We start from the raw sequence: 20,518 nt of genomic DNA on the forward strand, positions 1-20,518 counted from the left end.
AACTTTTATACCGTCAAGTTCTACAAATGCATTACAAACAAGTAAGGAAGGGCTAAGTTCGGGTGTCACCGAACATTTTATACTCTCGCATGATAAAGTGATAATCGAGATTTCAGGCGTGGTTGTGAACCAATTTCACCCATATTTGGTATATGTCATCATGGTATTAAGAAAATATTATATACCGAATTTCATTGAAATCGGTTGAGTACTTCCTGAGATATGGTTTTTGGTCCATAAGTGGGCGACGCCACGCCCATTTTCAATTTAAAACAAAAAACCTGGATGCAGCTTCCTTCTGACATTTCTTCCGTAAAATTTAGTGTTTCTGACGTTTTATGTTAGTCGGTTAACGCACTTTTAGTGATTTTCAACATAACCTTTGTATGGGAGGTGGGCGTGGTTATTGTCCGACTTCTGCCATTTTTGAACTGTATATGGAAATGCCTAAAAGAAACGACTCTATACAGTTTGGTTGACATGGCTATAGTAGTTTTCGAGATATGTAGAAAAAAGTTAGTAGGGGCCGGGGCCACGCCCACTTTTCCAAAAAAATTACGTCCGAATATGCCCCTCCCTAGTGCGATCCTTTGTGCCAAATTTCATTTTAATATCTCTATTTACGGCTTAGTTATGACATTCTATAGGTTTTCGGTTTCCGCCATTTTGTGGGCGTGGCAGTGGGCCGATTTCGCCCATCTTCGAATTTAACCTTCTTATGGAGCCAAGAAATACGTGTACCAAGTTTCATCATGATATCTCAATTTTTACTCAAGTTACAGCTTGCACGGACAGACGGACGGACGGACAGACAGACATCCGGATTTCAACTCTACTCGTCACCCTGATCACTTTGGTATATATAACCCTATATCTGACTCTTTTAGTTTTAGGACTTACAAACAACCGTTATGTGAACACAACTATAATACTCTCTTTAGAAACTTTGTTGCGAGAGTATAAAAAAGCTTGAGAAAGCCCTGAAAGCTTTATTAACTAATAGTGACTGAATTTTGATTCCGAAATTTTGTATCGCCGAGTGTATTGAATTATATTGAGAGCTTTGAAATCGCTTTAAGCGATGAAAGCTCTCCACTAATTATTTTTGATCCTTTTAGTAAATAAAACTTGTCGGTTTTCAGTTTTTAATCAGAAATTCAAATGAAAAATACAACAAAGCATTAATGCCTCGCTAAAAAAATATGAAAGCTTTGAGCCTCTAATTGCCTTTTTATCAAAGTAAACACTTATATAGAACTACAACATTTGCGTGTTCATTGATTTCATATTTAATTCATAACAATATTTTCTGGCGTGTTTAGAGACCTCTCAAAAAATCACTTGTTGCTGTTTTGATTAGCCTATGAATATTGACGTGGCTTTCGCGCATTCTTAAGCAAGGTTCTCTTAATGTTGACCAAGCACTGACATGCACATAAATACCTCTAGGGGCTCCATTGAACTCACTAAATAGTTTGTTGTAAATTTTTTCATTGCCAATGCATAGGTGTTGATGTTATTCTGCTTGCGTGCTAGGCTGTTATTACTTATTTATATGGTTCAACATGGCGTATGAATGACTTTTAATTCATAAAAAACCATATTTGCCGGTGACGAATGCAACTGGACGTTTATAGACAGTAAATTATAAATTATTGAAAAATCACGACAGATGTGCCTAAATACGAGACATATGCACTTATTTGCGTTGCTAATAAGTAGAAGGGTGCGCATGAATTATTGAAGAAATATGTGAACTTACTTAGAAGGAGAGAATTTTTATATTTGGTTAATTTTTATTTTTATAACAATTTTAGTAAATCTTAAATAAATTATTTTTGGAAATAAATTAAATGTTCAAATATTCTAAAAATAAAATTTTTAATAGCCATTTTTCTATACTTTTGTACTCACCTGTGGCCTAAATGTGGTAACACAACTGGCTGCAAGTCCTTTGACCCAAAAACAAGTTGGCGTAATCATGTATGGTATAATATGTCAATCAAAATTGTTTTTGTTAACATAAATACGTGTCTGTAAACACTCTTGTCTAACACAAATCACTTATTGACACTTAACAAGCAATTAGGTATTAGGCGTAGGAGTTTGCCAAGTCACTAGAAATTAAATTCTATGTTTTTAGTGACTTAAGCAATTAGCTAATTTAAATATCCACTTACTATGTACATACATACATATTTACACATGGTGATTTCTAAACAAAACAAATGCTTACTTATCTCAAATCTAGCGTAGCAAGAAATTTTTCCAGTAAAAGGATATATCAAGGACATGCTAAACCGTAAGCAGCAACAACAGCAAATTAACTGAGGCATTTGATTAATTGTCGATGCTGATTTTTCAAGGGACTCCGATAAAAAGAGTGTGAAGTTTGAGTAATTTCCTTATACATATACAATACATTAGGGTGGGTCAAATAAATGAAGTAATTCCAATTTATGCGTAAAAATTAAGCTATACGAGTATACAAATAAAAAATACAACTATTAACAAAAATTTTTAAATATGTTGGTGAGCTTTCGTAGTTTCTTTAAAGCTCATTCTTTTCAAATTTGTTTTTAAACTTTTATAATGAATAAATTGAAATAAAAATCTTGTTGGCTATACACATTTTAAAGAAAGAAACTATTTATTTAGCTACAAAATTCAACAGATGTTGGTGAGCTTTCAAAGCTCCTTCAAAGTTCTTTTTAAATTTTTGTAATGAATAAATTTATAAAGAAATCTCTTTGGGCATAAAATTATCTAAAAAAATACTATTTACTTAGCTAAATTTTTTTAAATTATGTTGGTGAGCTTTCAAAGTTCCACATAGAGCACGGTAGAATTCAATTAATTTCATTAAAAATACTATAACTTTTTAAACATTTAGAATAAATAAATTGAAATAAAATTATTGTATTTTATTTAAAAAAAATTTTATTAAAATTAAAAAATAATAATTTTTTTTGGCAATTAAAAAATTCCCATTTTTGTATTAATATGGAAGTATAAATAGGGAAACTTTGAAAGCTTACCGACATCTTATAAAATTAATCTTAAAATGTTTCCCTGCAGGGATATTCTTCTGCAGATTAATAATCTGTTGATTATTTTAAGCTACGAATTCGTTATATTAGTTTTTGGCTCACCCTAATATATATTATAATATTGTATATACACTGCTAGACGTATGTACACATGAATATGTATACCGGTGTTTTTCTTACGGAAAATTACGACAATATGTCTGTTAACCGTATAAATATTTTAATTATTTATCGACTTTTTGGAGATATATGCATGTACGTACATTTACTCCCTCAATGTAACAGCAACACATACTGTTGTTATTGTTTATTGTTCATCAATCGATCCTTATCATTATTGAAGACTAAAATTTATCGCTAATAGGTTATGGCCCCACGAATTTTTGTTCCAGTAGAGTTTAATAGTTTAAGTGCCAAAATGCATAGGTAATTGATTATCATATACCAATACAAAATAATACAGAATTAAAGGGTGATACATTTCGAGGTTCGCTATTTTTTTTRAAGAAAAAACACAGCAACTTCGAATTTAATGGGGCATGCTTATTATCATTCGAAAGAAAATTCTTTGCATTTTTTTTTTTAAGATTATCCGTTGAGTCCAATTTTCGATGACTCATTCGAGCATTTCGCAAAACGTGAAATCATCGACTCATCGAAGTGCTCTCTCAATAAATTCATTGATTGTTGCCAAGTGTGGGAAGTGGCCCCGTCTTGTTGAAACCAATTGTCGCCGAGATCGAGCTTCAATTTCAGGTATCAAATAGTTCATTATCATGATGTGATAACGACCGCTATTGAAGATTACGATCTCATCGGCAAAATTTTTGATGGAAATTTGGACCGATGACTCCAGAAATGGTCATCACCGCTGAACAAAATTTGGCTCAAAAACATCGKATCTCCTTRGAACTTCTAGAGCCCATAGAGCGAAGCACRCGTGTTTGCACAAATGATATTTTGTATGCTTTCAATCTATGATGTCGACGTAAAATWCGACAAGTTGTTCCATATGTAAGCCCGAGTTGCTCCTCCAAGGTCTATATGTAAACTTCCAGCGTCGGCTGCTACATTTTCTTCACTGCGTGGTGGACCTAAAGCACAAGTTGATATTTATTGCAAGGGTTACTTGAAGAATTGCAACAACTATATACATATAAGTGCACGTAAAAGCCAATAATAAAAATGGATTTAGCATTGCACCATATTCACAACTTTTAAAAGAACCCGTCACAAAATTGAATGAACACACTTGAACTTCTGAGCGTGGCGACAGTTTAACTAATGTCATGGAAGGTRCGTTCCAGGATAAGCGAGCTTTTTCGATCAATTAAAACTGAACTAAATATATTAAGTTTGTCACATAGAGAAGAAAACTTCGAAGCTCCTATATGGCATATACATAARTCATCAGAGTAATCAGTCAGTAAAAAGTCTGTCTATAAATACGGAAATTACTTCGTCGATCTGAAATTTTGCAGGCGTCTTTTCTACCCTCAGATTCTGCTCACTTTTTGGAATCGCAGATATCGGCGCACTGTAGCATATAGCCGCCATACAAACTAAACGATCAAAACCAAGTCTCTGCATGGAATGCCTCTTTTATTTTAAAATGTAGTTCAGATCCGATCATTATAGCATATAGCTATCATACCAACTGACTAACCAAAAACAAGTTCTTGTTTGGAAACCACAATAACTACATAACATTACATTAAGAAGTATTGTCAGTGCATTTGAAAATATGTAACGGTAAAGCATCACATACATTCTTTAAAAACTTTCACTTTTTCTTGGAATATTACTTCTACTGCACTTATGGTGCTACAAGCAATCAAGTAGTCATCTTAATACTACCCTCTAGAAAATTTTATCGTAAATTACTCTCTGCTGCTGTAAGTATCCACAAAAAAAAACATCCGAGAGATTGGTCTTAACTCGATAATTTACCACACATTAATTATCAGGTTCCAAAGAATTTTTAAAAAATATCTAGCAGTGGTTCATGAATTATGTTGCTAAAATTAAGATTAAAATTGTCCCTTTATTAAAATCCAGTCCGAAATTTCTATATCCCAACATTAACCTTGCGAAAGACTCTTTGAAGCATCACTAAAGCTTCCTTCCGGATTAACCCACATACAGTCTTCTAACTTAACTATGGAAAGAACAGAAAATATATAGACTTGAATTTTCAGAATATATAGGGAGTAGCGAGGATGGAGCCATGTGTAGAAGTCCATGCAAGTGAGGAAAGTTCTTTGAGCGCATTCACTTGGTCAGTGGTCAGTAATGATTCTTTTACATATGGCTCAAGAAGCGCACGACTTCCGGTCTTAGATCAAGTATCCATCAGTTTGAAGACGAGCTAAAGTGAGAAGGCGAAACATCTCCTCCCACCACGCAAAAACACTACCAATTAAAGGAAGAAAACAGCTTCGAATGTGAGACAATCTTCTATAAGAGTGTACAGCTGCTGGATATTGATATTATTAGCCTCTATAGCCGCGCCGTTAGTTCTGCTTTCTTCAGACTAGATAAGGAAGCAGAGCAGATGGGTTCGGTAGTGAACGAGGGTAAGACGAAATATCTCTTTTCACCAAACAAACCGTCGTTGCATTCGCGACTTGGCTCCCACGTCACTGTTGACAGTCATAACTTCGGAGTAGTAGATAATTTTGTCTATCTTGGAATCAATATTAACGCCAACAACAATGTCAGATTCGAAATCGAAACGCAGAATAGCTCTTGCCAACAGTTGCTTCTTTAGACTGAGTAAGCAATTGAGAAGTAAAGTCCTCTCTCGACTAAAAAAGTCCAAACTTWAGAAGTCGCTCCTTATTCCCGTCCTGATATATGGTGCAAAGGCATGGACGATGAAACGGCGAACGGTGGAGAAGGACCTGTCTACACTAGACTACGAAGGACTTTTAAGTCCGAACCTAGGAATTCTGGACATAACAACTCCATTTTCCTACCGGGTAAGTTGTATCGGAATATGGGAAAATTTCAACCAGGATAGTTTGTATTTATTTTCTTATATGTATGTCAGTCAACTGTACATACATTTGTTTTCTCGTTTTTATAATTGTATGTAAATAAAAAAAAATAACTAACATTGACGGATTGGACAAAGGCTCAACGAACCATTCAACATTTGGTGGGTGAACCAGTAAGCAAGCATGCAAATGAATTTCATTCAGAAATTGACGGTGTAGCGAGTGACAAGTGAATCGAACAACGACGGAATAGCGTGTGGAAAACCGTAAATTGCAAAGATGGAAAATTAGATAAAAAACTATAAAAAATAGAACGCAGTACACGCAGACTTTTATATACAAAGGCATATCCAAATTTATGTGCAGCAATTAATTTAGAGACTTTACTTAAATAAAAACTAAACGGAATTGTAAATTTTTTGTTGAAAAAATCGTATTTTCTAATGTTTACTTGCGACCACGCTTAAGTGCGAATATGCATTTTTCCATAATATCGTCGCACAAATGATGGGATGTGGTTCATCGATGGACACGAACAGTGTAATTGAAGAGCCCATACAGAGCTTGGATCGTTGGCAGCAAGGCGACATGGTAAATATCGAGCGCGATCCAAACTAAAGTTGCTCAAAAACTTAGACTTTTCCGTCTTATACCACATATAGGATCCCGCTGCCGTCATCGAGGAATTTGTGCGTTTGGATGAACGCATCAGCAAGTTGGAAGCCACTTGTCCGGGGCCGCGTATGGCCACCGCCGAAGCTTGGGTGGAGCACTTGCAGTCGCAACGCGATTCTTTGCTCGGTGTTGACACCGTAGATATGGCCTTGAACCCACAAAATAGCGGCTCGTTGCACCAGCAGCAACAGCAGCAACAACAACAACCGTCACAACACCAATACACACAGCAAATGAATAGTGAAATATTGACGTTGAATGAGATCGATGCAACAACACCGCCTCCCATTCACCAACCGCCCTTGCAACCGCTGAACGCTACTGCAGCCACAACAGCGACATCAAAGGTAAACAAAGGCACATTACTACGGGGAAATGGCGCCACAACAAATGGCGTAGGCGGTGCGGCACGACAAGCTAATAACAGCATTGTGGCCAATACACCCACCCAAGATTTGGCTAATGTGAGTTGTAAACACAAATACCAAACTGTCACTTAAAACACTCCATTATATATTCAGGAGGGGTTAGTGAACTGGTAGAGTAGTACTGAAGTACCGCGGTGGGGTTTGAGTGTGGGTTTGACGATATAACATGGTTTTGTGCGAAAAAAGGTATCGAAAGCTTTCGGGGTTTTGAAAGCAAATCACTATTTTTTTCAGGATGACAACTGCTTCTCGAAAAGTTCTTTGAGCAAAACCTTAGCTTTCTTCTTTTCTTTGATTTCTTTGTCAATAACTTCATTCGTCGAAAGGTATGATGAGAGAGATTCAGCCTCGAAATCCAACGCAGAATAACTGTAACCAAAAGGTGCTACTTCGGATTGAGTAGGCAATTGAGATGTAAATTCCTCCCCAGACGAACAAAGACCAACCTCTATATATAAACGTACGTTACGAGTTCTCGAGAGAAAGGTGCTCCGGAAGATTCAGCGAAATAAGAAACAGCGACTGCACTGAATACTCGTAGGTCGTATCGTCCGTATGGATAAAAACATTCCAGCTCTGAAAGTATTCGACACAGTACCGAATGGGAGAAGCAGATGAAGAGGAAGACCTTCAAACCGTTGGAAGAAGAGCATTCCATATTTACCGTTTGACCCCCTAGAACGATCTCATTTTGAAGTTTTGCGACCTCTACTCAACGTCATTTTTCCAAAGCTTCAGATCAGTATGAGTCTTGTATTGACCCGCTTCATGTACAAAACATTAGCCAAAATGTGCTGTGCCGATGCAGAAGCGACATTGAGATTCTCTGCTACCTTCCTGATGCCGAAGCAAAGATTTTCGAACACATTTTCCCCAACTATTTCGATGTTATTGTCATTAAGAGAGGTGGATGAAAGACTGGCAAGAGGCAAGACTTCACAACCCTCGTTGAAAGCAATGTACCACTCAAACCACTTGTATTCACGATAAAGTAAAAAAAAATGCGGGTTTGTATTGAACTTTCAGAAAGTGTTGAACAATATGCTCCCCAACTCGGTGGACAAGTACTCAGTACACCAAGCTAACGTCATGAAAAGTGCTATAAATGACATCGCTAATAATTTCTTTGACAGAACTGTATTTAAGCCACTAAATACTTTTCCATTCACGCCTTTGTTAAACGCACCCCTAAAAGCTCATGTAGCCTTTTACTGGTTTTTAAGCACGCGTCCTTGTAATTCCTACGTATTTGAATATGCGCGTATATACACAGACATAATCACGAAAATACATCAATATATATTTAAGTACATATGTTCTCGTGTGGCTAAATGAGCTTCAGCCACCACCTCGTAGTTTAACCCCCTGCGACGTTCGAATGTGTACACGTGCAAAGTGGCGACTCATTTGGAGCGCGTTCGTACTTCCTTCCTGTAGTAATTTGATTAATTGTAGGCGTTAGTTGTTGTTATCTTTGCTTGTTTTGAATTACTTGTCCATGAAATGTAATATTGGGTAATTTCTCGAAAATCGGTTTAGCTGTTTGTTGTTGTTGTTGTMMTAACGATGTGGCTAATTATTAACATTTGCGGAGTTTTGGGTAAATGACCAACAACCGGACGTACAGTGTTGTAAAAAAACTTCAACATTGACGAGCAATCATTTTTACAGCAAGTTTTGTCGTAAAATTTGACTAAAACATCCTTCTGACTGCTAAGAGAATTTTCCATCAAGTTCTTATAATAATTGAACCATTATATTTCGAGTAACATGCGATCTCCGGCATTAAAAAAACAATGCTTTTCCACTGCTCCAATTATTCCGGCATTCTCGTTGGATGAAAGCTCGATATACCAGTAGTACGAATGATTGACGACCGCTCAGATAGTTCATAGTCCACCTCTTCAGTCCTCAGTCCGGGAGAGAACGTAATTTTTTCGATATCCTCAACTAGCCTTGTGTGATTGACTGTGCTCAAGGCTACGACGATCGTTCTCTCGCAGAGTGGTTTTGTTTAAGGCCACGAACTCTCTGGGCATTTATGACGCTAAGTGCTGTGGTAGTACTGAGCACTTTTCGGAAATCATGCTGGTGGTTTTCTAGGCTCATGTGGTGTGTGAAGCTGAGGGGTTTCTCAGGTTTCAGTAGTGGGACCACACTTCCGACTTTCCACACATCGGGTATTTGAACAGGTTKAGAACCTTTGTGAGGTAGCTTACTCCTGTCTAACCTAGATACTTTAGCTTTACAGGACTTCCATTCTGTTTTAGGCTTCTGAGACAAATATGTGTACTCTTGAATCTATTAGTGATTTCATAGTCGTGATATAGATATAAATATTGTTGGTTATATTTTGCTCAGCATTGTCAGATTTGTACTTCGTAACTCATACGCCCTGTCATACTTGTTCATTGCAACTAAATGCCAACAGTGATTAACGTGCTTCGACACTTTAAGAAATTATAGGTACAAGTTACGATTATTTTGGCAGGAGTAAGGAAATATATTACTAAATAATATGCGTACAAGTCYGGTAGGTCTGATAGGAAAATATTTACATGCATGGCTAGACAAATGTGTTGACTTTGCGGACTTCAAACAAAGTATTAATTTTTATAACGAAAATGTAGAGAAAAAGAGTGAAATAGTAATACAAACACTTCAAAAATTAATTACCTAGTATATATTTTGCCAGCTTGCCACAAACTTGGGTGTTGTTGGCGATGCAAATAAGGCTTCCACACATGAGGACTTCTTCGCGAGCCTCAGTGAATCTGCGCTTTATCTAACGTCCATCCGTTACTATACCGAAATACTGGAACACACTAAGGTGCGACTGAAAACGTTAACGGAAAGCTACAACGAATTAAATGAACTATATGTGCATCACGACGGCATTATAGGTAAGCGCTTAAAAATATATATAATACAACAATTACAACGTGCTTTAAGCGCCTTTCAGCCTTTATCAGTGGCGGTACGTACATGACACGACTGGAGGAGAGCCTGGACTCGCAACTGGAGGCGGCGCGTGATGTACGCGATAAATTAGGCAGCGCCTTGGAGCAATGGCGTATATGCGGCACTTTGTTGCGCACCAGCGCCACCTCGGCCACACAGGCTTTGCAGCAGTGGCAACAGTTGGCTAAAGCAATGTAAGTTTTTTTTTTTTTTAATGTGCATTTTAAATGTAATTTCCACTTTTGCATTCAAGTGATCCGAAACACAAAATTCAACTTGCTTTGGAATGTCGTGCGGCACTGCAGGCCGCTTTGATATCGGTGGAGTGTGCGCAATTGGCGCTGCCACATGTGGAAATCAAGCACATAAGCAATCGTCAACTGCTGGCAGTTAAGCATTGCAACACCTACATGATTACAGATATAGCGAATCTGGCAAGGTGACCAAAGAAATAAATTTAATTGAATGAAATGTAATCATATTATATATTCTTTCGCCGCAGATATCAGCATACGAGTAAAGTATTCACCTCCTTTGAGAGTAATACGTCCAAGGCTTCGATGTGGTTGTATGAAATGTTCAACAAAACTTTGCGGCATGATTTCGATAAAGCCGAGGAAACGGTGCGTCACTTGGCTAAGACTTTAAGAGATCATCGCGAAGAGATTTTCACCGCTGCTCGAAAATAATATCATCCGCATGTTCGAAAATGGCAATAATCGCTAGCCCAAAGCAGCTTGTTTTAGTAGTTGTAAGAAATTTGTTTCATTATATACATATATTTATAGTTTTTATTGGTTAACAAATTAAAGCATTGCTTAAAAAACGTAGCTACAACTTAATACCAGTAGGTCTTTTTTGGTGTACGCTCTTCCTCAATGCCCATCTCTTCCATAATATCCATTTCAAATGTTGACAATTTGGGTTGGAAAGTTATTTCGGATACAACAGCGGCTACAAAAACAAATAAAACGAAATATTATAATACATTACAGTTATTTGAAGCAGCTGATTTAATACCAGTTGTATCCTTTTCGCGTTCAATATATGCGCCCGGCGTTTTATAATCGTGTGTTTGATTGTTCGTCTCTGGTATGGGTATAAGGCGGCCAGTGCGCGCCGATACACGTACCTTCTCACCCTCTTCAGTGAAACGCCATTCGAATTCTGTGCCTTGCAAATCCGAGGGATCGACTAATCGTACATCTTTGGTAACCTAATAAAGAACAAGTAACGATATGATTACTAACGCAGGATTTCATATGAAAGAACACACATCTAAAGGCGACTCAGATTTGATTAATATGCCTGGAAACCCTTCTTCAGCGCCCACAGTGCGATAATGCCAGTTTAGACCTTCCACCATTACCCAATTGCGTTCTGATATAACCTGTGTAACAATTCCTTGTTTACCCTTATCTTTGCCGACAAGCACTTCAACACGATCACCACGGAAGAAACCCCATTCATCTATAAAAAAAGATGAATAGTTAAGCAACTATTTGCATCAATTGCTTGGAACCTTAAGTGAAGTTTTACTTACCCACTGGATTAAGAAAGACCTTTTTGCGTATAGTACCGGGCATATTTTGCTGTCTAAACTGTCCTGTCCATGGCCGATTTGTTGTATATCGAAAACGCTTACGCTCTACTGTGCATTTTGTGTAATTTGGCAGACCAGATGGTGTTTTCCAATAGACCTTTAATTTAAAATGTATAAATAGCATGAGGGATAAAACAAATTATGTATAAGAATTGTAATTATGCTGCTGTTCTGAATTCTGCTGAGTTGACAGTCCTTGGCCGGATAAAAATCTGGGTTCGTTCCGGTTACGTAGACCCGACTGTCGAGGGAACTGTAAAGTATGCTGCTTATCCATATTTATGACATTACACAAGCGCACCTGCTTTTTACTTCTCTCAATGTATTCCTTTGGAAAATTTGAGAAGTTTTTTAATTTAGTGGCCAAAAACTGGGTTAGCCTCATCTTTCACAGAACTTATTATTATAAAACCAATCGATTCGTAAAGGGAATCGCGTGAATGTTATAAAACAGCTGACCGCTGACAGTTTACTTGATGCGTTCGAAAGCGAAGCAATAATGAAAACAGAAACCTAATTTGTTTTACAGTGTAGAAAGTACTTGTTTTTTTTTAACAGATTCATTGAAACATTTATTTAAAATTAATAAATTTTCAAGTTTATATACTCAAAGAGCATTGCTTCAAAAGTTATCTGATAATTTGGCAGCGTTTATTACATAAATAAATTTATATACTCAATGAGCAATCTTCCAAGAGTTTTCAGCTAATTTAACAGCATTTATTATGTATTTATTTTTCATTATTCATACTTTTCCCATAATGCAACTCTGTGGCGATCAGCTGTTCTTCATTGCATAGCGCCATTCGCTCCATTCTCCACAGTAAAACGAATTGATAATTTTATATGTGCATTTTTTACCGACTAGTCAACAAGAATTTTATAAACAAATATAAAAGAACATAGAATTGCTATAAAAAGCATATAAACCACAAAGTTAATTTATTTTCTTATACATGAGCCGAAGCCGAAGTGCAAGAATAGTGGAATTCGTGAAAGAAAACAGAAACTACAAAATTCGTTGGTTGTAGCAGATTACTACTCACTGCTCGTCGACAAGCGATTATCAATAAATGAATAATAAATTTACGCTTATGCTGACTTGATATTAGTCATAAACACATAAATAACGTACATAAGAGCACGTATTTCAGTGGAAATATTTACAGCAAAACAAGCAGTAAACCAGTATTTAATTGCAACACGTTCCAATAACTATTTTGCGATAATAAGTGAAAGAAAATGTCCCACGATGCATTGAATATAGAGGGAGTTAAGCAGGAACCGGCTCTGTTACAAAAACATGCAAAATTTTTCGTTAGATTTTTGAATTTATTACCAGCTCGTCTGGCGTCACACGACTCCACCAGAGGCACCATTGCATTCTTCGCAGTGTGCGGATTGGATGTACTTAATTCGCTACCACTACTTACAAAAGAAATGCAAAAGGATGTCATTGAATGGATTTACGGTGGCCTTGTGACTTCAAATCTGGAAAAACAGCCAAATTGCAGCGGCTTTCAGGTAAACACGTAAATATATTACTATTGCGCATAGTCATTAATCAAAAGTGACTGGCAGGTGAGCGGGTTTGCAAATATACATAAATGTGTATGTACATTTGCACACATTTTCTCGCAGTACGTTATCTGTAGGTACGTGTGTTTAATCTTAGTTTTGTGCTAACAGCGCTGTGCTTTGTTTATACAGCATTTTTCCAACAACAACATCCACTGTTCCTAACTTATTAAAGTGCTATATTTTATGTTTGCTTGGATTTAATTTTAATATCAAGTAAACCGTCATAATTTGTTTAGAGATTACGCAAATACATTTTGTGTATTTTTTAAATTTATAATTAAAAATCTCACGTTTGTTTGTACTTAAGGAATTGTAAAAAAAGAAACCAAAAGTATGCGTTTCTTATCTTCCATTTACTGCAATCATATTTCTTATCAATCCAGTAAAACAGTTTGTCAAACAACGTTTTTCAATCAATTAATTGTGTTGTAAAAATTGCCAGCAACAATTATCAAAGAAATTACTGTAAACATAGATACTTTATCTTTTTAAATTCACGTAATTTCAAATTCGTCATTTCAGGGTTCACGTTGTGTGAATATCATTTCCGCTGACGAGCAATTACAGGCCAATGTCAAAATCTATCAGTGGGGACACCTTGCGATGACATATACTGGTATTGGTATATTAGCTACGCTTGGCGACGATTTGAGTCGCATAAACCGAAAAAGCATTGTCGATGGTACGTTCTCATACACACAGCTCATTTCAATGAAACATCATATGACCGTTTTTTCAGGTGTTGCCGCGGTACAGCGTCCAGATGGTAGCTTCAGCGCTTGCGTCGACGGCAGTGAAAACGACATGCGCTTCGTTTTTTGTGCCGCTGCCATATGTCATATGCTCGACTATTGGGGCAATGTAGATAAGGAGAAAATGTTTGAGTTCATAACCAGCTGTATAGTAAGTCAATTCTTGGTGGCAAATAGGCGAATTTTATTCTAACATTTATGCCCCCTTTACAGCGTTATGATAACGGCTTCAGTCAGTATTTAGAGGGTGAAGCGCACGGCGGTACTACATTTTGTGCTTTGGCTGCGCTTGAGCTCAGCGGTCAATTACATCGATTGGATGTAACAACGATAGAAAACATAAAACGTTGGTTGATTTTCAGACAGGTAAATTTTTTGCTTGGATACGTATATACAGTGTGCTGCTATAATGTAATATGAAATAATTACAGGTGAATGGTTTCCAAGGTCGTCCAAATAAAGCAGTAGACACATGCTATTCATTTTGGATAGGTGCAGCGCTACGCATATTGGGTGCCTTTGAGTTAATAGATTACGAAGAGAATCGTGCTTACATTATGGAGACCCAAGACAGCATTGTCGGTGGTTTTTCAAAATGGCCACAATCCACAACAGATCCTTTTCATACATATTTCGGTCTGTGTGGACTTTCGTTCATGAATGAGCCTGGTCTATCAGCAGTTATGCCCAGTTTGAATATATCAATGCGCGCTTACAATCGTCTGAAACAATTACATGCACAGTGGCAAGTGGAGAGTACAGATGATCGATTTGTTAGCAGCAACAAGTCGGCGTCGTCAAAACTTAATAGTGATGAAAATTCAACGTCCGTTACCTCGCCGCTTATAGAAGCACAATAAGGAGCATTTCTTTTACAAAAAAACTATAATTAAGCGGGAATGATTTTTATACAAAGTGAGCAATGATTGGACAACTATTTGACTATTTGTGCCGAAATATTTTGCAGTTAATGCAAGTTAAACAAAAAAAGTTATATATTTTACATACCTTTTATAAACATATGAAAGGCATATTTCTATTGTGACTGCTTGTTTACGTTTTTTTTTTTTTTTACACTGCAATAATTTTTATGCATATTCACGGCTTGCATATTCTAGCCTTAACTATCAATATTAAATTCTCAGTTTAGAAAAAGTGTATATAATTTTTGAAGTCAAATATTCCAATCATATCGTGAGTGTATCGGGAAACTATTGTGAATTAAAACATAAGCACAACTATTTTTTTAATAGTATTTAATTATATTGATCGGTATTGTAAATAAACTAATACAATTAAAGCTAGCTTAAATTGTTTTGTAAAGAGAATCACCCACATTTATATACATATATAATTAATTTAGTAATAAATTTATCATTTACGTTAAACCTGCAAGTAAAGGCAATTAATGTGCCCCTCCAATGCCGGTATGTTATAGCCCAGTTGCGGTCGATCAATGAAGAGACGACCACGTAGAGGCGCCAATACGCGTTCAGTCACATTCGGACATCGATGCACCATCAACGATTGAAGTTGCTGACACGTTGTTGTTAGAGCGCTGCAAATAAACGAAAAGCAGAGTAAAAATAAACTCCGCTGTCTTAGTTGTCTTTCTAATTGCTTTTGGTTTTGTAAGCTTAATAAATAAGAAAATCACTGGGATAGAAATCGTTCAGATACATGTCTAATTGACTTTGTCGATCGATGTGCGCGCGTTTGCGTAGCGGTGCTAAAGAACGCTCCGTTACACGCGGACAACGTTGCACGAGTAGCGAACGTAGCTGAGTGCAATACGTGGCGATTGCACTGTAATTAGACAAAAAAAAAAAAGAGAAGGTTGAAATATATAATACACGCTCCACTAAAATCTTATAGGATAAAGTTACTGGAAAGATGACAACGTAACATTTTTCGTATGTTACAGCTAAAATACACCATACTTACTGTATACCATAATCGGAAATGGCAGCGCATCCCACCAAATTAATATGTTCCAAACTGCGGCAGTAGCTGGCAATTTGTATCAACACCTGATCCGTTACGCTGGGTGTATTGGCTAATGATAAAACATTTAATTTGTTTAACTTTCTAAAAAATATTATTAAACAACGCTCTCCAATTGCTGTACAATATGAAATGTCGAATTCCACCAAATTACTATGGTGTAAAGTCAGCGCATCTACCGCGCCTGTTGTTAACCACTGGCATTTAGAGAGTTTCAAAATGCGCAACTCCTTGCATTCTATAATGATCGGCTGCAAAGCCAGTGGCGTAATATTCACGCATTCATTCAAGTTGACTACGCGTAAACGTCTATTTTCTGCTAATAACGGCAATAAGTATTCATCTGTTAACCAATGGCAACGTGCTAGATGCAAGTTCTCTATACGACGGCAGCATTTTCCTAACACGGCAAATGCTAACTCAACATTATGGCTATTATTACCAGCTAAGTTAATGTCTTTGCGTCGTTCAAATGCAGCTTCGACGAAGCGTTTGGCAGTTTTCGAACAGCAACGTAAGTTAAATAGGTCCTTGAGTGTAAGAAATTCCGCAACCATAGGTATCAGCACATCTTGCCAACTTATGTCAAAGAATGACACCTTTGCATTGCTGTAGGAGACTGCTAATGCCATTGAGGCCAAATGTTTCTCCTCTCCCTCTAGGCTGCACATTTTGAAGTTCCGTGTTGGCCAGCACACGAAAAACAAGAATTTAGTATGTTTCTTGTTTTAGAGCAATATTTTAAAGATTTTCACAATAACTTCATGGTATTAAATGCGTATTCTTAATGTTGTTCATTTTTTCTTTCTTTTATTTTGTTTATGCATACACATCAAAAAACAGCTGACGCTAGAAAGGGTGATACTGGTGAAATGAATTAAAAATACTGCTTCTTTCTTAAAATATGCTATGTATAAAATAAATAATGAATATATCAGTATTATGCTGTTAGAAAGTCTGATTACAAATTCTGAGAAAATAGTTATGTTTAACAAGTCAGATTGGAAAAATTGTTTCTGAAACTTTCTGATTTCTATTTAAAGCGGACATTAATCAGCTGATGACTGTAGAGATATACATTGAAATATGTTTAGAGAACTATGCATTTTTTTAATTAGAGATGTATCACATTTGCTTGAAAAACCATAATTCTATATTGTTTTTGAGATATTCTTTAACATTTGATAAATTAAAAATATATGTTTTTTTTTTATTACAAATGTGTTATCTTTAAAAACTATCTCGTCAAGACATTTGTTAATTCAGCGTATTCGAAACAGAGACGTTACGCAGAAACAGCTGTAATTTGAATACTTCAATAAGCTTATTCGCGCTCTTCATAAATATTTTCTTCAGTCTTTAGTCTATTTATATGTTTTGATAATCGGAAAGAAAAACACAATTGGATCAGAATGTCTGTTTGTACCGCAGCCGAAATTGCAGAAAAGCGTCGTATTGCATTAGAGAAGTTAGCAGCTAAAAAGCAACGTTTGGCTAACGCCTCATCAACTGCAACAAAAATAACATCTCCAGTTCAACAGCAATGCACAGCTACAGGTGCCATATCAACAAATAGCTTCTTTAAGCAGCAAAATCACACACAAACACAAAGTGATGCAAACGCAAAACTTCAGCAAAATTCGAGTGCTAAGCCCAGCGCTGCAGCCATAAATTTTCTAAATGATTTAAAGCGTAGTAACATTGGAAAGTATGTAAATAATGCACGAAATTCAGCACAACCATATCCCCGAAGCCCATTTCACAACAAGCCAAATGCTGCTGCAATTCAAACTGTCAGCAATGTAAATCAACAAAATCTGGCACCTGTTTTCGCTGTCCAAGTTAGCTGTAAGGTATATATGATCAGTAATACACGCTTTGTGGCACAGCCTTCATGTTACCATGCCAAACTTATCGATGTGTTTAAAACTATACCATCAAGATCATATGGTTTGTAGCAATTAAGGCATTGCGCTATAATTGTTTAGTATATTTTGTTTTTATTACAGATAACTTAAAATGTACTTGGAGTTTCGGACTACAAGATTATGAGCTATTGCAGGAACGCGTCGGCGGTATGAAGCCAGACGTAAGCATTGGCACCATACCAAAGAGTGTGATTTCAGTATGCCGCACACCGCCTGTGGAAATCGAACACTCCTGCTTATCCTCGATCGAACCAAAGTTAGCACAGAAACTATTACCTTTCCAGCAAGAAGGAGTTTGGTAAGTATTTCACGATTTACACTAAAGCATTTGTAGTTTTGTTATTTTGTCACAGTTTTGCTATTGCGCATCACGGTCGTCTTATGATCTGTGATGAAATGGGTCTAGGCAAAACGTATCAAGCGCTTGCTGTGGCAGACTTTTACAAGGAATCATGGCCTCTGTTAATTTGTACCACTGCTTCTGTTCGGTAAAATTTGCTATATTATAACTATCGTCCAATCATAAATTTTCCTCTCATAGCGAATCCTGGGTCAATCACGTACGCGATCTGCTACCCAGTATACATGTCCACTACATACAAACGTTGCTAAATAATCAGCAATATTTCCATGATGCAAAAGTGCTTATCACCAGTTACAATATGATGGATAAGCATGTTGACCGATTATTGGAGCATAAATTTGGTTTTGTAATATTCGATGAATCGCACACTTTGAAAAATGCCAAAACTAAATGCTCTATGGCGGCGGAACGTTTAACACAAAAAGCACGACATGTGATATTGCTTTCGGGCACACCAGCCCTATCGCGACCCTTAGAATTATTCACACAAATTCATCTCATCGATCGCAAATTCATGACATTTAAGGAATATAGTATGTAATGTTAGACTTGTAGAGAATTGGAAATTTTGCTAATTAATAAATGTATTCTTCAATAGCTACTCGTTACTGTGATGGCAAGCAAACGCATTTTGGCTGGGATGCGACAGGTCAGTCGAATCTGGAAGAGCTAAATGTTGTGCTAAAAGAAAAATTTATGATAAGACGCACAAAGGATTCTGTGCTGCCACAATTGGCTGAAAAGAATCGGTAATCAATGTGAAAATTTTAATATTTTATTCGTATGATATTTGATTTCAATTTGTTATTTTGATTTTGCAGTGAAACCGTGCTGCTGGACCCAGCGCTTTTGTCAATCAATACAGTATCGAAGCAAAATTTGGAAACGCTTAGCCGAGATTTCTCCACAAGCAAAGGCCGCGAACGCGAAGACATACTACTAAGGTTCTATTCAACGACGGCTGAGGTTAAAGCGCGTGCTGTGTGGTAATTAACACATAGAAACATGTAAAACTATTTTAGAAAATGAACACTTGTGTACTTGTAGCGCTTACTTAAAAAACTTGGTGAAAGACAAAATTAAATTCATTGTGTTTGCACATCATCGCGTCATGCTGGACGCCATAAGCGATTGCTTGTGCAAATTAAATGTGAATTTTATACGCATTGATGGCACTACCAAAAATGAGGCGCGCGGGGTAAATTTCCATGAAAAGTTTTTTGAAAATATTACGTCTGTGCATGATACGAAATGTTTAACTTTTAGGAATATATAGAGAAATTTCAAACGAAATCGTCCTGCCAAGTTGCTGTGCTCTCATTGCGCGCCTGCAATGCCGGCATCACGCTAACCGCCGCCGAAATGATTATTTTCGCCGAATTGGACTGGAATCCAAGTGTATGCTCAACAAACACGCAAAAAAATTTTAAATTACATYTGTATTGCTTTATTATCCTGTAGACCTTAGCGCAGGCGGAGAGTCGCGCACATCGCATCGGCCAAAATAAAGCGATCATATGCCGTTACTTAATGGCGCCGAAAACGGCCGATGATGCCATCTGGAATATGTTGAAAAATAAACAGGATGTTTTGAACCGTGCTGGTTTATTCTGTGAGAACTTGCAGGATGCCACGCACACCGCAGCGCCTACAGGGGTGATTACACAGTTTTTGTGCACATATAAAATATTTAATTATTCTACTTTTTTTATAGTCACATAAAATTGAAAACTACTTTTCGCCTATGAARAAGGTTGATCCACCTAAATCAAGCACGACGGCTGACGTTGTGCACATTAAACCACAACCAGCCGCTGGCGTTGTAGACGATGCAGCGCAGAAGTTGGACTTGAGCAAGGAATTGGAGAATATCGATGAATTTTTTATGGATGACGATGATGATGCGTTCAAGGACCTGATGTTTTGATTTTTGTTTGTGTGTGTGTTTTTTTCAAGTGTTCGAAGTAATGTGTTTGAAGTAATAAGCAGCGCATGTGTGTTTGAATATTGTAGTTGGCTATATTATTTTTTTACTATTATACGCTAACTTCTGCCACCAATAAATTCACAAAGTTTGTACTAATTAATGATTATAAACAATGGATTTCTATCTGTAAGTTGGTAAAATAATATTAATTATTTTTAAACTTCTTTTTTGTAATTTTTTTCTATT

At 36.7% G+C, this 20,518-nt stretch overlaps 5 protein-coding genes across 8 annotated transcripts; 3 read left to right on the plus strand and 2 right to left on the minus strand.

Moving 5' to 3' along the window:
- The first annotated feature begins 6,290 nt into the window (after positions 1 to 6,290).
- On the plus strand, positions 6,291 to 10,840 carry LOC108970084. Of its 3 annotated transcripts, none has more exons than XM_018935224.1 (6): positions 6,291 to 6,640; positions 6,712 to 7,188; positions 9,833 to 10,055; positions 10,115 to 10,307; positions 10,367 to 10,552; positions 10,616 to 10,840. In XM_018935224.1, exons 1-6 carry the CDS (start codon positions 6,554 to 6,556, stop codon positions 10,800 to 10,802), a joined length of 1,353 nt encoding a protein of 450 aa, XP_018790769.1. In that variant the 5' UTR covers positions 6,291 to 6,553; the 3' UTR covers positions 10,803 to 10,840. The 3 variants fall into 3 exon arrangements, with proteins under 3 accessions (XP_018790769.1, XP_018790770.1, XP_018790771.1); XM_018935225.1 differs by having other exon boundaries at positions 9,848 to 10,055; XM_018935226.1 differs by having other exon boundaries at positions 6,712 to 7,071; positions 9,848 to 10,055.
- Positions 10,841 to 10,872: 32 nt separating this feature from the next.
- LOC108970087 (probable 39S ribosomal protein L24, mitochondrial) lies at positions 10,873 to 12,179 on the minus strand. The gene is made up of 5 exons (XM_018935231.1): positions 12,018 to 12,179; positions 11,657 to 11,813; positions 11,390 to 11,583; positions 11,134 to 11,329; positions 10,873 to 11,067 (listed from the first exon to the last, which is right to left on the minus strand). Exons 1-5 carry the CDS (start codon positions 12,099 to 12,101, stop codon positions 10,952 to 10,954), a joined length of 747 nt encoding a protein of 248 aa, XP_018790776.1. The 5' UTR covers positions 12,102 to 12,179; the 3' UTR covers positions 10,873 to 10,951.
- Positions 12,180 to 12,517: 338 nt separating this feature from the next.
- On the plus strand, positions 12,518 to 15,353 carry LOC108970085 (geranylgeranyl transferase type-1 subunit beta). Its single transcript, XM_018935228.1, has 5 exons — positions 12,518 to 13,240; positions 13,820 to 13,979; positions 14,037 to 14,200; positions 14,263 to 14,415; positions 14,481 to 15,353. Exons 1-5 carry the CDS (start codon positions 12,959 to 12,961, stop codon positions 14,907 to 14,909), a joined length of 1,188 nt encoding a protein of 395 aa, XP_018790773.1. The 5' UTR covers positions 12,518 to 12,958; the 3' UTR covers positions 14,910 to 15,353.
- On the minus strand, positions 15,289 to 16,871 carry LOC108970086 (F-box/LRR-repeat protein 15). 2 transcript variants are annotated; one of them, XM_018935229.1, is made up of 2 exons: positions 15,994 to 16,871; positions 15,289 to 15,607 (listed from the first exon to the last, which is right to left on the minus strand). In XM_018935229.1, the coding sequence occupies exons 1-2, from the start codon at positions 16,722 to 16,724 to the stop codon at positions 15,433 to 15,435; spliced, it is 906 nt and encodes a 301-aa protein (XP_018790774.1). In that variant the 5' UTR covers positions 16,725 to 16,871; the 3' UTR covers positions 15,289 to 15,432. The 2 variants fall into 2 exon arrangements, with proteins under 2 accessions (XP_018790774.1, XP_018790775.1); XM_018935230.1 differs by having other exon boundaries at positions 15,518 to 15,855.
- A 495-nt stretch (positions 16,872 to 17,366) lies between these two features.
- LOC108970051 (SWI/SNF-related matrix-associated actin-dependent regulator of chromatin subfamily A-like protein 1) lies at positions 17,367 to 20,408 on the plus strand. Its single transcript, XM_018935161.1, has 10 exons — positions 17,367 to 18,003; positions 18,063 to 18,279; positions 18,335 to 18,469; positions 18,523 to 18,878; positions 18,944 to 19,094; positions 19,167 to 19,331; positions 19,393 to 19,543; positions 19,612 to 19,743; positions 19,807 to 20,001; positions 20,060 to 20,408. Exons 1-10 carry the CDS (start codon positions 17,466 to 17,468, stop codon positions 20,270 to 20,272), a joined length of 2,253 nt encoding a protein of 750 aa, XP_018790706.1. The 5' UTR covers positions 17,367 to 17,465; the 3' UTR covers positions 20,273 to 20,408.
- The last annotated feature ends 110 nt before the right edge of the window (positions 20,409 to 20,518 follow it).

The sequence above is a fragment of the Bactrocera latifrons genome, unplaced genomic scaffold, assembly GCF_001853355.1.
Source record: "Bactrocera latifrons isolate USDA-ARS-PBARC rearing strain unplaced genomic scaffold, ASM185335v1 scaffold_28, whole genome shotgun sequence".
NCBI classification, from domain to species: domain Eukaryota; kingdom Metazoa; phylum Arthropoda; class Insecta; order Diptera; family Tephritidae; genus Bactrocera; species Bactrocera latifrons.

Bases quoted from the DNA above. Each gene is read 5' to 3' on its own strand.
- LOC108970084 (XM_018935224.1), top strand. From the start codon at position 6,554: ATGATGGGATGTGGTTCATCGATGGACACGAACAGTGTAATTGAAGAG. The intron at 7,189-9,832 runs GTGAGTTGTAAA...TTAATTACCTAG, and splicing joins CCACCCAAGATTTGGCTAAT to TATATATTTTGCCAGCTTGC. The intron at 10,056-10,114 runs GTAAGCGCTTAA...AGCGCCTTTCAG, and splicing joins GCATCACGACGGCATTATAG to CCTTTATCAGTGGCGGTACG.
- LOC108970086 (XM_018935229.1), bottom strand. From the start codon at position 16,724: ATGTGCAGCCTAGAGGGAGAGGAGAAACATTTGGCCTCAATGGCATTA. The intron at 15,608-15,993 runs GTAAGTATGGTG...GTTTATTTGCAG, and splicing joins ATTTCCGATTATGGTATACA to CGCTCTAACAACAACGTGTC.
- LOC108970085 (XM_018935228.1), top strand. From the start codon at position 12,959: ATGTCCCACGATGCATTGAATATAGAGGGAGTTAAGCAGGAACCGGCT. The intron at 13,241-13,819 runs GTAAACACGTAA...TCGTCATTTCAG, and splicing joins CAAATTGCAGCGGCTTTCAG to GGTTCACGTTGTGTGAATAT. The intron at 13,980-14,036 runs GTACGTTCTCAT...CCGTTTTTTCAG, and splicing joins CCGAAAAAGCATTGTCGATG to GTGTTGCCGCGGTACAGCGT.
- LOC108970087 (XM_018935231.1), bottom strand. From the start codon at position 12,101: ATGAGGCTAACCCAGTTTTTGGCCACTAAATTAAAAAACTTCTCAAAT. The intron at 11,814-12,017 runs GTGCGCTTGTGT...TTTAAATTAAAG, and splicing joins TTGAGAGAAGTAAAAAGCAG to GTCTATTGGAAAACACCATC. The intron at 11,330-11,389 runs GTGTGTTCTTTC...GTTCTTTATTAG, and splicing joins AATCTGAGTCGCCTTTAGAT to GTTACCAAAGATGTACGATT.